This window comes from Pan paniscus, chromosome 15 (assembly GCF_029289425.2).
Source record: "Pan paniscus chromosome 15, NHGRI_mPanPan1-v2.0_pri, whole genome shotgun sequence".
In the NCBI taxonomy this organism is placed as follows: domain Eukaryota; kingdom Metazoa; phylum Chordata; class Mammalia; order Primates; family Hominidae; genus Pan; species Pan paniscus.
The window spans coordinates 100,317,908-100,333,521 of record NC_073264.2 but is presented as its reverse complement, the minus strand read 5'-3'; the positions used below and the strand labels follow the sequence as shown (position 1 = coordinate 100,333,521).

General features: G+C 47.2%; 1 protein-coding gene across 4 annotated transcripts in view; it reads left to right on the top strand.

Moving 5' to 3' along the window:
* BCL11B (BCL11 transcription factor B) overlaps positions 1 to 7,725 on the top strand; it is a 103,212-nt gene extending 95,487 nt beyond the window's left edge. For all 4 annotated transcript variants that reach the window (XM_034938101.3, XM_034938099.3, XM_034938103.3 and 1 more), the window contains one exon: positions 812 to 7,725. In XM_034938101.3, coding sequence (XP_034793992.1) covers positions 812 to 2,856 — 2,045 coding nt within the window. In that variant the 3' untranslated portion in view covers positions 2,857 to 7,725. The remainder of the gene's footprint in view (positions 1 to 811) is intronic.
* The last annotated feature ends 7,889 nt before the right edge of the window (positions 7,726 to 15,614 follow it).

The following is a 15,614-nucleotide window of genomic DNA, read 5'->3' as shown; positions in this document are numbered from 1 at the left end:
GTGTAGGAAACACGAGAATTTCCTATAGCTAAAAATCGCAAATGTTGCAGAGGTATTGCAGCTATTTCTCTTAAAAAAAAAAAAAGTTTGCAGGATAGTACAGTTTGATTTGTGTTTCTGTATAACTCCCTGGAATCAAATATTATCAGAATTGGTTGTTCTCAAAGGGGTCGGTGATCTTGCCCCCCTCCCTGGGAAGATTTGGCAAGGCCTGGAGACACTTTTGGTCCTCGCAACTGGGGGAGGTGGATGCTCCTGGCATCTGTCTAGTGGGTGCAGGCAGAGGATGTTGCTAAACATCCTGCAATGCGCAGGACAGCCCCCACCGCCCAAAGAATTAGGATGTAAATGTCAGTAGTGCCTTGACTGAGAAGCCCTGGCCTAGATGGTTTCGGGTGTGGAGCATCCTGGAGGGCTGGCATTTGCCAGGGCTGTTACACAGTCCAGCCTTGACAGAATTCCTACTACTGGATGGTATTCTCACAAACACGATCTCCCGTGGCCTCGGAGGTAATGGAGATCAGAATCCCTTTCCTTTGGGGGAGCAAGGCGGGTCTTACACAATTGAAGTAAGTCGCTGGCGCCCGGGTGGCCAGGGCGGCCCGCCCACAGACCCTGCGTCTTCGGCCCCCCAGCCAGGAGGAGACAAGGCCGGGCCTGCTTGCAAGCGGCCCTGCAGCCCCTGTGAGGCAGGGCACTGGGATCCCGGATCAGCCCGGGCCGCGTCCCCCAGGCCAGTGGCCCTGCGGTGCCCGCGCCCCGCTGCCGCTTCTCACGCTGTCTCTGCCTTTCTGTCCGTGTGTTTCCCCAGGTAAAGATGAGCCTTCCAGCTACATTTGCACAACATGCAAGCAGCCCTTCAACAGCGCGTGGTTCCTGCTGCAGCACGCGCAGAACACGCACGGCTTCCGCATCTACCTGGAGCCCGGGCCGGCCAGCAGCTCGCTCACGCCGCGGCTCACCATCCCGCCGCCGCTCGGGCCGGAGGCCGTGGCGCAGTCCCCGCTCATGAATTTCCTGGGCGACAGCAACCCCTTCAACCTGCTGCGCATGACGGGCCCCATCCTGCGGGACCACCCGGGCTTCGGCGAGGGCCGCCTGCCGGGCACGCCGCCTCTCTTCAGTCCCCCGCCGCGCCACCACCTGGACCCGCACCGCCTCAGTGCCGAGGAGATGGGGCTCGTCGCCCAGCACCCCAGTGCCTTCGACCGAGTCATGCGCCTGAACCCCATGGCCATCGACTCGCCCGCCATGGACTTCTCGCGGCGGCTCCGCGAGCTGGCGGGCAACAGCTCCACGCCGCCGCCCGTGTCCCCGGGCCGCGGCAACCCTATGCACCGGCTCCTGAACCCCTTCCAGCCCAGCCCCAAGTCCCCGTTCCTGAGCACGCCGCCGCTGCCGCCCATGCCCCCTGGCGGCACGCCGCCCCCGCAGCCGCCGGCCAAGAGCAAGTCGTGCGAGTTCTGCGGCAAGACCTTCAAGTTCCAGAGCAATCTCATCGTGCACCGGCGCAGTCACACGGGCGAGAAGCCCTACAAGTGCCAGCTGTGCGACCACGCGTGCTCGCAGGCCAGCAAGCTCAAGCGCCACATGAAGACGCACATGCACAAGGCCGGCTCGCTGGCCGGCCGCTCCGACGACGGGCTCTCGGCCGCCAGCTCCCCCGAGCCCGGCACCAGCGAGCTGGCGGGCGAGGGCCTCAAGGCGGCCGACGGCGACTTCCGCCACCACGAGAGCGACCCGTCGCTGGGCCACGAGCCGGAGGAGGAGGACGAGGAGGAGGAGGAGGAGGAGGAGGAGCTGCTACTGGAGAACGAGAGCCGGCCCGAGTCGAGCTTCAGCATGGACTCGGAGCTGAGCCGCAACCGCGAGAACGGCGGTGGGGGGGTGCCCGGGGTCCCGGGCGCGGGGGGCGGCGCGGCCAAGGCGCTGGCTGACGAGAAGGCGCTGGTGCTGGGCAAGGTCATGGAGAACGTGGGCCTAGGCGCACTGCCGCAGTACGGCGAGCTCCTGGCCGACAAGCAGAAGCGCGGCGCCTTCCTGAAGCGTGCGGCGGGCGGCGGGGACGCGGGCGACGACGACGACGCGGGCGGCTGCGGGGACGCGGGCGCGGGCGGCGCGGTCAACGGGCGCGGGGGCGGCTTCGCGCCAGGCACCGAGCCCTTCCCCGGGCTCTTCCCGCGCAAGCCCGCGCCGCTGCCCAGCCCCGGGCTCAACAGCGCCGCCAAGCGCATCAAGGTGGAGAAGGACCTGGAGCTGCCGCCCGCCGCGCTCATCCCGTCCGAGAACGTGTACTCGCAGTGGCTGGTGGGCTACGCGGCGTCGCGGCACTTCATGAAGGACCCCTTCCTGGGCTTCACGGACGCACGACAGTCGCCCTTCGCCACGTCGTCCGAGCACTCGTCCGAGAACGGCAGCCTGCGCTTCTCCACGCCGCCCGGGGACCTGCTGGACGGCGGCCTCTCGGGCCGCAGCGGCACGGCCAGCGGGGGCAGCACCCCGCACCTGGGCGGCCCGGGCCCCGGGCGGCCCAGCTCCAAGGAGGGCCGCCGCAGCGACACGTGCGAGTACTGCGGCAAGGTGTTCAAGAACTGCAGCAACTTGACGGTGCACCGGCGGAGCCACACCGGCGAGCGGCCTTACAAGTGCGAGCTGTGCAACTACGCGTGCGCGCAGAGCAGCAAGCTCACGCGCCACATGAAGACGCACGGGCAGATCGGCAAGGAGGTGTACCGCTGCGACATCTGCCAGATGCCCTTCAGCGTCTACAGCACCCTGGAGAAACACATGAAAAAGTGGCACGGCGAGCACTTGCTGACTAACGACGTCAAAATCGAGCAGGCCGAGAGGAGCTAAGCGCGCGGGCCCCGGCGCCCCGCACCTGTACAGTGGAACCGTTGCCAACCGAGAGAATGCTGACCTGACTTGCCTCCGTGTCACCGCCACCCCGCACCCCGCGTGTCCCCGGGGCCCAGGGGAGGCGGCACTCCAACCTAACCTGTGTCTGCGAAGTCCTATGGAAACCCGAGGGTTGATTAAGGCAGTACAAATTGTGGAGCCTTTTAACTGTGCAATAATTTCTGTATTTATTGGGTTTTGTAATTTTTTTGGCATGTGCAGGTACTTTTTATTATTATTTTTTCTGTTTGAATTCCTTTAAGAGATTTTGTTGGGTATCCATCCCTTCTTTATTTTTTTTTTTTTAAACCCGGTAGTAGCCTGAGCAATGACTCGCAAGCAATGTTAGAGGGGAAGCATATCTTTTAAATTATAATTTGGGGGGAGGGGTGGTGCTGCTTTTTTGAAATTTAAGCTAAGCATGTGTAATTTCTTGTGAAGAAGCCAACACTCAAATGACTTTTAAAGTTGTTTACTTTTTCATTCCTTCCTTTTTTTTTTGTCCTGAAATAAAAAGTGGCATGCAGTTTTTTTTTTAATTATTTTTTAATTTTTTTTTTTTGGTTTTTGTTTTTGGGGTGGGGGGTGTGGATGTACAGCGGATAACAATCTTTCAAGTCGTAGCACTTTGTTTCAGAACTGGAATGGAGATGTAGCACTCATGTCGTCCCGAGTCAAGCGGCCTTTTCTGTGTTGATTTCGGCTTTCATATTACATAAGGGAAACCTTGAGTGGTGGTGCTGGGGGAGGCACCCCACAGACTCAGCGCCGCCAGAGATAGGGTTTTTGGAGGGCTCCTCTGGGAAATGGCCCGACAGCATTCTGAGGTTGTGCATGACCAGCAGATACTATCCTGTCGGTGTGCCCTGGGGTGCCATGGCTGCTATTCGCTGTAGATTAGGCTACATAAAATGGGCTGAGGGTACCTTTTTGGGGAGATGGGGTGGCCTGCAGTGACACAGGAAGAAACTAGCGGTGTTCTTTTAGGCGTTTTCTGGCTTGACGGCTTCTCTCTTTTTTTAAATCACCCCCACCACATAAATCTCAAATCCTATGTTGCTACAAGGGGTCATCCATCATTTCCCAAGCAGACGAATGCCCTAATTAATTGAAGTTAGTGTTCTCTCATTTAATGCACACTGATGATATTGTAGGGATGGGTGGGGTGGGGATCTTGCAAATTTCTATTCTCTTTTACTGAAAAAGCAGGGGATGAGTTCCATCAGAAGGTGCCCAGCGCTACTTCCCAGGTTTTTTTTTTTTTTTTTTCCTATCTCATTAGGTTGGAAGGTACTAAATATTGAACTGTTAAGATTAGACATTTGAATTCTGTTGACCCGCACTTTAAAGCTTTTGTTTGCATTTAAATTAAATGGCTTCTAAACAAGAAATTGCAGCATATTCTTCTCTTTGGCCCAGAGGTGGGTTAAACTGTAAGGGACAGCTGAGATTGAGTGTCAGTATTGCTAAGCGTGGCATTCACAATACTGGCACTATAAAGAACAAAATAAAATAATAATTTATAGGACAGTTTTTCTACTGCCATTCAATTTGATGTGAGTGCCTTGAAAACTGATCTTCCTATTTGAGTCTCTTGAGACAAATGCAAAACTTTTTTTTTGAAATGAAAAGACTTTTTAAAAAAGTAAAACAGGAAAAGTACATTCTTTAGAAACTAACAAAGCCACATTTACTTTAAGTAAAAAAAAAAAAAAAAATTCTGGTTGAAGATAGAGGATATGAAATGCCATAAGACCCAATCAAATGAAGAAATAAACCCAGCACAACCTTGGACATCCATTAGCTGAATTATCCTCAGCCCCTTTTGTTTTTGGGACAACGCTGCTTAGATATGGAGTGGAGGTGATTTACTGCTGAATTAAAACTCAAGTGACACAAGTTACAAGTTGATATCGTTGAATGAAAAGCAAAACAAAAACAATTCAGGAACAACGGCTAATTTTTTCTAAAGTTAAATTTAGTGCACTCTGTCTTAAAAATACGTTTACAGTATTGGGTACATACAAGGGTAAAAAAAAAATTGTGTGTATGTGTGTTGGAGCGATCTTTTTTTTTCAAAGTTTGCTTAATAGGTTATACAAAAATGCCACAGTGGCCGCGTGTATATTGTTTTCTTTTGGTGACGGGGTTTTAGTATATATTATATATATTAAAATTTCTTGATTACTGTAAAAGTGGACCAGTATTTGTAATAATCGAGAATGCCTGGGCATTTTACAAAACAAGAAAAAAAATACCCTTTTCTTTTCCTTGAAAATGTTGCAGTAAAATTTAAATGGTGGGTCTATAAATTTGTTCTTGTTACAGTAACTGTAAAGTCGGAGTTTTAGTAAATTTTTTTCTGCCTTGGGTGTTGAATTTTTATTTCAAAAAAAATGTATAGAAACTTGTATTTGGGGATTCAAAGGGGATTGCTACACCATGTAGAAAAAGTATGTAGAAAAAAAGTGCTTAATATTGTTATTGCTTTGCAGAAAAAAAAAAATCACATTTCTGACCTGTACTTATTTTTCTCTTCCCGCCACCCTCTGGAATGGATATATTGGTTGGTTCATATGATGTAGGCACTTGCTGTATTTTTACTGGAGCTCGTAATTTTTTAACTGTAAGCTTGTCCTTTTAAAGGGATTTAATGTACCTTTTTGTTAGTGAATTTGGAAATAAAAAGAAAAAAAAAACAAAAACAAACAGGCTGCCATAATATATTTTTTTAATTTGGCAGGATAAAATATTGCAAAAAAAAAAAAACCATTTGTATGTTAAGTCCTATTGTACAGGAGAAAAAGGGTTGTTTGACAACCTTTGAGAAAAAGAAACAAAAGGAAGTAGTTAAATGCTTTGGTTCACAAATCATTTAGTTGTATATATTTTTTGTCGGAATTGGCCTACACAGAGAACCGTTCGTGTTGGGCTTCTCTCTGAACGCCCCGAACCTTGCATCAAGGCTCCTTGGTGTGGCCACAGCAGACCGGATGGGAAATTATTTGTGTTGAGTGGAAAAAAATCAGTTTTTGTAAAGATGTCAGTAACATTCCTCATTGTCCTCCCTTTCTCTAAGAGGCCATCTCTAAGATGTCAGATGTAGAGGAGAGAGAGCGAGAGAACATCTTCCCTCTCTACCATCACTCCTGTGGCGGTCACCACCACCACCTCTCCCGCCCTTACCAGCAGAAAGCAACGCAAACTGAGCTGCTTTAGTCCTTGAGAAATTGTGAAACAAACACAAATATCATAAAAGGAGCTGGTGATTCAGCTGGGTCCGGGTGAAGTGACCTGCTGTTGAGACCGGTACAAATTGGATTTCAGGAAGGAGACTCCATCACAGCCAGGACCTTTCGTGCCATGGAGAGTGTTGGCCTCTTGTCTTTCTTCCCTGCTTTGCTGCTTTGCTCTCTGAAACCTACATTCCGTCAGTTTCCGAATGCGAGGGCCTGGGATGAATTTGGTGCCTTTCCATATCTCGTTCTCTCTCCTTCCCCTGCGTTTCCTCTCCATCCTTCATCCTCCATTGGTCCTTTTTTTTTCTTTCATTTTTTATTTAATTTCTTTTCTTCCTATCTCTGTTCCTCCCCTAATCCTCTATTTTATTTTTATTTTTTGTAAAGCCAAGTAGCTTTAAGATAAAGTGGTGGTCTTTTGGATGAGGGAATAATGCATTTTTAAATAAAATACCAATATCAGGAAGCCATTTTTTATTTCAGGAAATGTAAGAAACCATTATTTCAGGTTATGAAAGTATAACCAAGCATCCTTTTGGGCAATTCCTTACCAAATGCAGAAGCTTTTCTGTTCGATGCACTCTTTCCTCCTTGCCACTTACCTTTGCAAAGTTAAAAAAAGGGGGGAGGGAATGGGAGAGAAAGCTGAGATTTCAGTTTCCTACTGCAGTTTCCTACCTGCAGATCCAGGGGCTGCTGTTGCCTTTGGATGCCCCACTGAGGTCCTAGAGTGCCTCCAGGTTGGTCCTCCTGTAGTCATAACAGCTAGCCAGTGCTCACCAGCTTACCAGATTGCCAGGACTAAGCCATCCCAAAGCACAGGCATTGTGTGTCTCTGTGACTGCAGAGAAGAGAGAATTTTGCTTCTGTTTTGTGTTTAAAAAACCAACACGGAAGCAGATGATCCTGAGAGAGAGGCCTCTAGCATGGGTGACCCAGCCGACCTCAGGCCGGTTTCCGCACTGCCACAACTTTGTTCAAAGTTGCCCCCAATTGGAACCCGCCACTTGCCATTAGAGGGTCTTTCATGGGGAGAGAAGGAGACTGAATTACTCTAAGCAAAATGTGAAAAGTAAGGAAATCAGCCTTTCATCCCGGTCCTAAGTAACCGTCAGCCGAAGGTCTCGTGGAACACAGGCAAACTCGTGATTTTGGTGCTCCTTGTAACTCAGCCCTGCAAAGCAAAGTCCCATTGATTTAAGTTGTTTGCATTTGTACTGGCAAGGCAAAATATTTTTATTACCTTTTCTATTACTTATTGTATGAGCTTTTGTTGTTTACTTGGAGGTTTTGTCTTTTACTACAAGTTTGGAACTATTTATTATTGCTTGGTATTTGTGCTCTGTTTAAGAAACAGGCACTTTTTTTTATTATGGATAAAATGTTGAGATGACAGGAGGTCATTTCAATATGGCTTAGTAAAATATTTATTGTTCCTTTATTCTCTGTACAAGATTTTGGGCCTCTTTTTTTCCTTAATGTCACAATGTTGAGTTCAGCATGTGTCTGCCATTTCATTTGTACGCTTGTTCAAAACCAAGTTTGTTCTGGTTTCAAGTTATAAAAATAAATTGGACATTTAACTTGATCTCCAAACCTTGTCCTTTTCTGTGTCTTTTAAAGGTGGGGGATGGACAGCTTATTTCCAAGGGCAAATTGAAGGTCTTTCTCCATTTTCTTCCTGACCCAAATCTTTAAGCCCATCGAGAGGATGACAGGAAATCACAGCACGAGAGCCCTATAGTTCTCTTAGCTCCTGTGCAGCAGTGTGATCTAGAACAGTGGTTCTCAGCCCAGTTGCACATGGGAATCTTCTGGGAGCTTTCAAAAATCTCAGGGCCCGGGAGACATCCCAGACCAATTCTGTCAGAATCTCTGGAGGCAGGTCCCAGTATCAGCATTTTTGAAAATGATCCAGGTGATTCTCCTATCCAACTGAGCTTGTGAACAAGTAGTTGAAAAGAAAATACACTTGGCTAGGAATGATTAGACTCAAGTTGAGCCTAATTCAGCTCCCATTTTCTCAATACCCAGGGAGAGCTGTTGTGAGCCATGGGGGGATCAAAATTCAGGGAGAAGGAGACCCTGCCCCAAGAGTCTAAATGATTCTGTGCCCTTGGGCAGGTCCCCTTGGTTTTCCCATTTATAAAATGAGGTTGATGAATTTTGTTAAAACTCATGAATGAGTTTTAACAAAATCACACGGGAGGATATCCTTCCCGTCCCATGTGCTGGATGTTAACAGATTTGAGGAAACTTTCACTGGAGATGATCAAAATCAGGCCTTGCAGAATGAAGTAGCTTTAATTCGGTGTTTCCCGGTGTTGGGCCTGGAGCAGCCAACAAGATGGGGTGGAAGGAGGCAGGGCTGTTGGGTTCCAGTCACACTGAGGCATGAAGGCACCTTTGGTCTTCTCCATGTAAGCAAGAGAGAGGCAGAGTCCACCCCTGAGCATGAAGGAACAAAGGGCCCACTGGGTTTTTGACCATTCTTTTTCTATGTTTTCTGTTCTTAAAGGGACAAAGAACAATCTGCTTATACCACTTCTGCAAACTATCATTGGGCACTGATGTGAACCAGGTACCAAGAATTCAGGCAGCCCAAGAATCTTCATAAAGGGACTTTACAAGAATGAAAATACCAAGCCATGCTTGCTAAGGTGATTTGTGGGCTCTCTGCTCACAGAGATGAGAAGAAAAAGAAGGGCGGCACGTTCTTCTATGTCCTGTCTTCACCCCACACAAGCCATTGTTCTCCCGAGGCCACTGGACAGGAAGTGGGGTTTGAACTCCAGCACAAGAAATGGAGCTGATGGTTATTTGGGACACTTGCCTTACTTTCTAGGGCCTTAAGGAATAAGAATTCCCAGAGAGAAAATTCTCTTTTCCATAGGTCCTGGGCTCCAAGTCTTTTCCCCAGTGGGCTTTAAAACACAGATATTTGGGCCTTTTTATGTTTTATTTTTTATTTTTATTTTTATTTTTGAGACAGGGTCTTTCTCTGTTGCCCAGGCTGGAGTACAATGGTGCAATTACAGCTCACTGCAGCCTCAACCTCCTGGGCTCAAGTAATCTTCCTGCTTCAAATTCCCGAAGTAGATGGGACTACAGGTGTGTGCCAGTATGCCCACTAATTTTTTTCTATTTTTTTGTTGTTTGTAGAGATGAGGTCTCTCTATGTTGCCCAGGCTAATCTCAAACTCAACCTCCTGGCCTCAAGCAATCCTCCCACCGTGCCTGGCCAAACCTTAATGTGTCTGTCTTTCCCACCCAGAAAACTAGGCAAATAGCAGAACTGAAATGCTCAGTTACTTTCTGGCTGGAATACAGCAGGATATGCTCATCTCGGGGAGATGGGGAACAAACTCCTAGGTTGAGTACCAAGAATTGCTTGGGAGGAGGGAGTTAACACTCATGAATACCTGTCATTCATACTTCTGGCCAAACTTGGTGATTACCCATGGGACAAAGGAAAAGCTCACTTCAGTTCTCACCATTGTCTTGTCTGTAACCAGCTCTGTGACCTTAGGTCAGTCCCTTCCCTTTTCTGGACCTCAGTTTCCCCATCTGTAAAATGGAGAGTTAAGGTAGTTGGGAAGGAACCATTCTGCCTTTGAACAGCTGGACCCTGATGAGAGTGCCACATGTGCACAGAGTCACAAGATTTGATGGGAAAGGTCATGTCAGAAATGTTTGCTGTTCAGGTTACAAAAATCAGGGCGAGGAGGATGGATTCTCAAGAACAGAAAATCCCACGTTACTGTTGGCTCTGACTTGGAGTCTGCAGCCACCGTGCGAGCCACAAGGTCCCCATGTTTTCCAAGCACTCCCAATTGTGGTTTGGGGCAATTAAAACTAGAAAACCTCCCTGTCTGCTTCGTCGATAAAACTAGATGAATAGAACTTGTTTGGTTTCTTTTTTAATGTTAATGTGATGGAAATATAGAATGAGTCTCACGTAACTTTTGAGCTAGGGAAGATAAAAATTCTGACTTTCTTGTGCGCAAATGAAGCCTTAGTCACTAATTGCCTGCCCTGCATAATCTTCAAAATGGTTTTATGGGATCCTGGTTACAGACCATATAGGATGCCCCAAAGAAGTCAAAAGAGGTTGAGCTTGGAAGTCGCTTTAATCCCTAAAGCAAAGACTGAGCCGGGTGTCAGGACTGGGCACAGGAAGGTCTCTGGCCTGGTCTTTGTCCTCAAGGAGAGAGACATGTTATGAAACAGGACAGGGGAGTGTGGGCAGTGAGAGGGACTGGGAAGACGGCATGACCAATCAACCTGGGAGAGAGAGGATTAGGGAAATTGTGCTTCTGTGTGAAAGATGAGTAAAGATTCACCAGGAAAATGAGGACCAGGGAGAGAGCAGTGGTCTCTCTTGCAGAGAATGCACATGGAGGTTGGAACAGCCCAGTTAAGCCCATAGAGATGCAGGATCCTAGAGCTGGCTGGGACCCTTAAAAGTCATTTATTATAAACCTATCTAAACTGTATTAGTTCGTTTTCACACTGCCGGTAAAACGTACCCGAGACTGGGTAATTTATAAAGAAAAAGAGGTTTAATGAACTCACAGTTCCATGTGGCTTGGGAGGCCTCACAATCATGGTGGAAGGCAAAAGGCACGTCTTATATGGTGGCCGGCAAGAGAGAACTTGTGTAGGGGAACTCCCCTTTATAAAACCGTCAGATCTCATGAGACTTATTCACTATCATAAGAACAGCATGGGGAAGACCCGCCCCCATGATTCAATTACCTCCTACTTGGTCCGTCCCATGACACATAGGAATTATGGGAGCTACAATTCAAGATGAGATTTGGGTAGGGACACAGCCAAACCATATCAGAAACAGTCTCCCAAACACTAGCGTGTAGTACATCCATCCATTTGTCCATACAGCCACTTATTCATCCAGCCAGCCACAAGCTTGTTTGTGTAATAAACATTTCTGCAGTATCACAGACCCTGCTGGGAAGATAGGGGTCAGTACGACTCCCCCCTGCCTTCCCAGAGTTTGCCCTTCAGTGGGCAGGATGGGACATCCATCTATCTATCTGCTTAGTCGTTTATTCCCTTAACTCTCCTGGAGTTCCTACTGCATGCCTCACCCTCCTAGGCCAGGGGGTGCAGTACCTGCCCTGGAAGAACTCCTGATTAGCTGGGGAGGCAGTGAACAGACAATCAAGGCTCAGTCTGCTGGACAGGAGCATAGGGTCTACCAGGAGGCTGGAGGAAATGTTCATGCCCTTCATTACAGACAAGGAAAACCAGCACTTGCTCCACTGTGCCAGGCCACAGCCCAAACTGTCACCCTTTACTGTGGCTTATTTCTCATAGACCATAACGAAAATGAAATTGTGTTTCTGTGATCTTTTATAATTCAAAATATTTAAAATAAGTAATGCCCAGTTTAGGATGCATCCCAAGATGTAAGCCCAGAGGTGCTGTCTAGAGGATGTGGGTGGTTCCCTACCTATCCAAATCTCAAAACAAGAAAGTGATGCTGATGCATTTACTCATTGGCCAGGCCCCATAAGGGCTTTTTGTTTTTTTGACTGAAAATGCACTGCAGGCTGCCGTTTGCAAAGGCTAGGCTGGCCTCCCAGCAAAACTAGGAGCTACTGAGGATAGGGAGAGTGCCTCCTTCCTGCCTTCTCTTTTCCTAGTCCGACTTCTTTCCATCAGCAAGATCTTACTAAGCATCTGCTCCTTGTCCTGTGGTGCAGCGGGGAAGCAATCGTGTAGAGCTGAGGGGTTGGTAAGCGAAAGAAAAAAATGAGGGGGCAGACCGCAGGTATCACCTCAGACCCCTGACTACCTTTGGCACTTGGCACAACCCAGCCCTCTTGCCTGCGTTTGGAGGTTTAATTGAGGGTTCAGCTTTGTTACCTGTATCATGTTTCAACCACTTTTCCCTCTTCCCTTTGCAAAGCTCTGGGGTGGTGTGTATCAAGGGCCCAGATGTTCTTCTGACTATTTGATCTGGTGACGTCATTTTTGGAAACCATACTAAGAATACTAATTCGTGATTCCTAGAGAGAGGAAAAGCCATGTGCCTATAGATGGCCATCTCAGCATTTCATTAAATACTCTGTTAATAATTTGCATCCTTCTTCATTCCTCAAGATTGTGAGCAGACCAATAGGAAATGTAATAAAGCATAAACAAGCAGCGAAATATCAGGATCAGAGAGATTAAAAGCTCTAGTAAGATGTCTACACCTATGCAAAAATATTGCCTAGAGAAGACGGCCATACGTTGCTATACTTAAATCATAAATTTGAGTCTAAGATTCTTTTTAGCCAAAGGGAAAAAAGAAACGTAGATACACTGCTTATTTTTCATGCAGACAAAATATGCCAGGGAATGACGTGCATGATAGCGAAATTTTGGAAGCTGCCTCCGTGTTCAACAGTAAAGGAGTGAATGAGTGAAGAAGAGCCTGTTCATTATGGAGTATTTACACACATCGAAAATGAGGGGGATGAAGACTTTGGTAGCAACAGGAAAACTGTGTATGAGATAATGTTAACTTTTAAAAGAACAGAAAATGTTCATAGGCTGTGAGTCTAAATGATCTAGCTGAAGGTTGTGTGGACATGGATGTGTATCAGATGCAGATGCTTGGGAGGAAAGGCTCTTCAGGAAGGTATTTCTCCTACCTTTTCCAAATTTTCAGGAAGTTAGTCTTGTTGTCTTCGCAACTGAAAATATTCAAATGAATGTGTGCTGGATGGACTCTCACAGATGTCTCGCCAGGATCTTCCATCCCTTGGAGCCATTTGCTTGGCTAATGGTGATTTTCTGACGCCCATGGAGGTCTGTATGCAATCACCCCTGGATGATGTGGAAAAGCTTTGCTCTCTGCATAACCAACACTAAGCACATCACGAGCCATCTTTTTTTTTTTTTTTATTAATCTCTAAAATAATTAAGGAAGCTCTAATACAGCCAAAGATTTAGCCCCAAAGATGTTCACTGTATCTATATTTACAATAGCAAAAACTGGAAATAAAGAAAATGCCCAGTAACAGGGGATTAGATAAGCAAGAGATAGGATGTCAATGCAATGGAACATCAGGCATTTATCAAAAATACTGTTGTCAGAATAACATACATGGTATTGGAGAGGTGTTCATGATGGACACATTAGGGGGTTAGTTACCTACTTGTGGTCTCATGAAGATGCAATGAATCACACGAAAGTGTGGGAAGGAAATGCAGGGGAGGGGTAATGGTGGCTGTTTGTGGGTTGCATTGTAGCAGGCCCCTTCAGGCTGCATGAGGAGGGACTGACTGTCATGGTGGGATGTAAAGTAGGGGTTGTCCACGGTAAGAAGTTGGTGGCTTGGACTTAAATTGAAAAAGGTAAGAAGGAGGTGGTAAGAAGATCTCTGATCCAGTGTCTGTTTGGGGTGCAAATAAGAGCTGATAGGATTTGCTGATGGATTAAGTAGGGGTGTGAAGGACAGAGAGGCATCAGGGGTGATCATGAGTTTTTCGGCTGAGCAACAGGATGAATGGCCATTTACTGACCTGGTGGAAGACTAGAGATGTGTGAGGAGGTGGGATAAGGGGAAATGGAAGCAAGAGTTCTCTCTGGCACAGGAAGCTAGAGACAACTAGTTAAGTGGGTACAATGCCTATCTCACCAGGTCGTTGAGAGAATTCAAAAATTAAGACCAGGCCAGGCGTGGTGGCTTACACCTGTAATCCCAGCACTTTGGGAGGCCAAAGCGAGTGGATTTCTTGAGGTCAGGAGTTTGAGACCAGACTGGCCAACATGGTGAAACCCCATCTCTACTAAAAATACTAAAAAAAAAAAAAAATTAGCTCGGTGTGTTGGTGCGTGTCTGTAATCCCAGCTATTTGTGAGGCTGAGGCAGGAGAATCACTTGAACCTGGGAGGCAGAGGTTGCAGTGGGCCAAGATCACGCCATTGCCCTCCAGCCTGGGATACAGAGCAAGGCTTTGTCTCAAAAAAAAAAAAAAAAAAAAATTAAGACCTACAAAACAACAGTACAGTGTAGTCCCTAATAGGCACGCCGGGTGTAGACTGCCTGAGGTTTTTGCTAGGCTCTGTCACTTAAAAGCTGTGATATCTTGGCCCGGTCATGTAACCTGGTCATGCCTCAGTTTCCTCATCAGTAAAAATGGGGAAGTAATAGCACCTTCCTCTTAGGGATACGATGAGGATTCAGTTAATTACTATTTGTAAATGTGGCTGAGTATGCAGTGAACCAAACACCTGGAAAATTCTGAGCACCTATACCTTTTCCCTTTCTTAAGGAGAAGTAGGACTCAGGTTCTCACCAGGGTTTGACCATATTTATCAGTAAAGACAGCCCATAGGACTCTGCTGCTCTGTCTGAATTTCAAGTTCTAACCCTTATTTCCAAGTAGGACATCACAAGGCTGCACTGGAGCGGCACATTAGCTTTGCTACTCACACATCAACATCTAGAGCAAGGTTGACTGTAGTGTCTATTTTAATCTGCCATTGATGGCTGTTTCCGAAACTAGCTACAAGAAGAATTATTATTACCTAACAATTCTCTCTACTGCGGCTGATGAAAATAAACAGAAAAGTTGTTAAAGATGCTTTCCATTGTGTTTTGTGTGTGTGTGTGTGTGTGTGTGGCAGGGTTTCACCCTGTCACCCAGGCTGGAGAGCAGTGGTGGGATCTCAGCACACTGCAACCTCCACCTTTCTGGTTCAAGCAATTCTCCTGCCTCAGTTCCCTCGAGTAGCTGGGAGCATCTGTAAAGGTGCATGCCACCATGCCCAGCTAATTTTTATATTTTTGGTAGAGATGGGGTTTCACCATGTTGGCCAGGCTGGTCTCAAACTCCTGACCTCAAGTGATCTGCCCACCTTGACCTCCCAAAGTGCCAGGATTACAGGTGTGAGCCACCATGCCTGGCCTCCATTGTGTTGGTGATGTACATTGAACATGGTCGTTTTGTTGTCTTGCTTAGCCCATTCCATTCGTCCAAGTTCTCTTGTGTTTTCTCCTCTGAGGACTCTCATGGATCTGATTTTTTAGTGGTTTGTGATTTCAGATTGTGAGCTCATCTTTGTGGGTTTCTCTGGGGTGTGTCTGATGTGTCCTGGTTTAAAAAAATATCCTTCGGTGCAGTTTCATTGCTGCTTCTATAGTTACTGAAGGCCTCTGGTTGTTCTGGAAAGGGAGTGTAAATCTGGATCCCACATATTCTGGCCCCAGTGCCTTTTCCCAATCCTACGGCTCAGGTGGGCAGCCCTCTTGCTTTACCACTTCGTAGTGAGTGTAGCTTTTCTTGTCCTGTGTTTACTGATGGAGAAGCTCTTCAAAATCCAGGCTTTATGCAGGGGGTTCCATTCCAGGTTCCCAGCCACACATGGACTTGTGCCCATATGGACATTGGAGCTCTCATCTCTAGTTCCATTTTTGGGTCTGAAACCCATGAACTATGAAGCCAGTTCTCCTCACT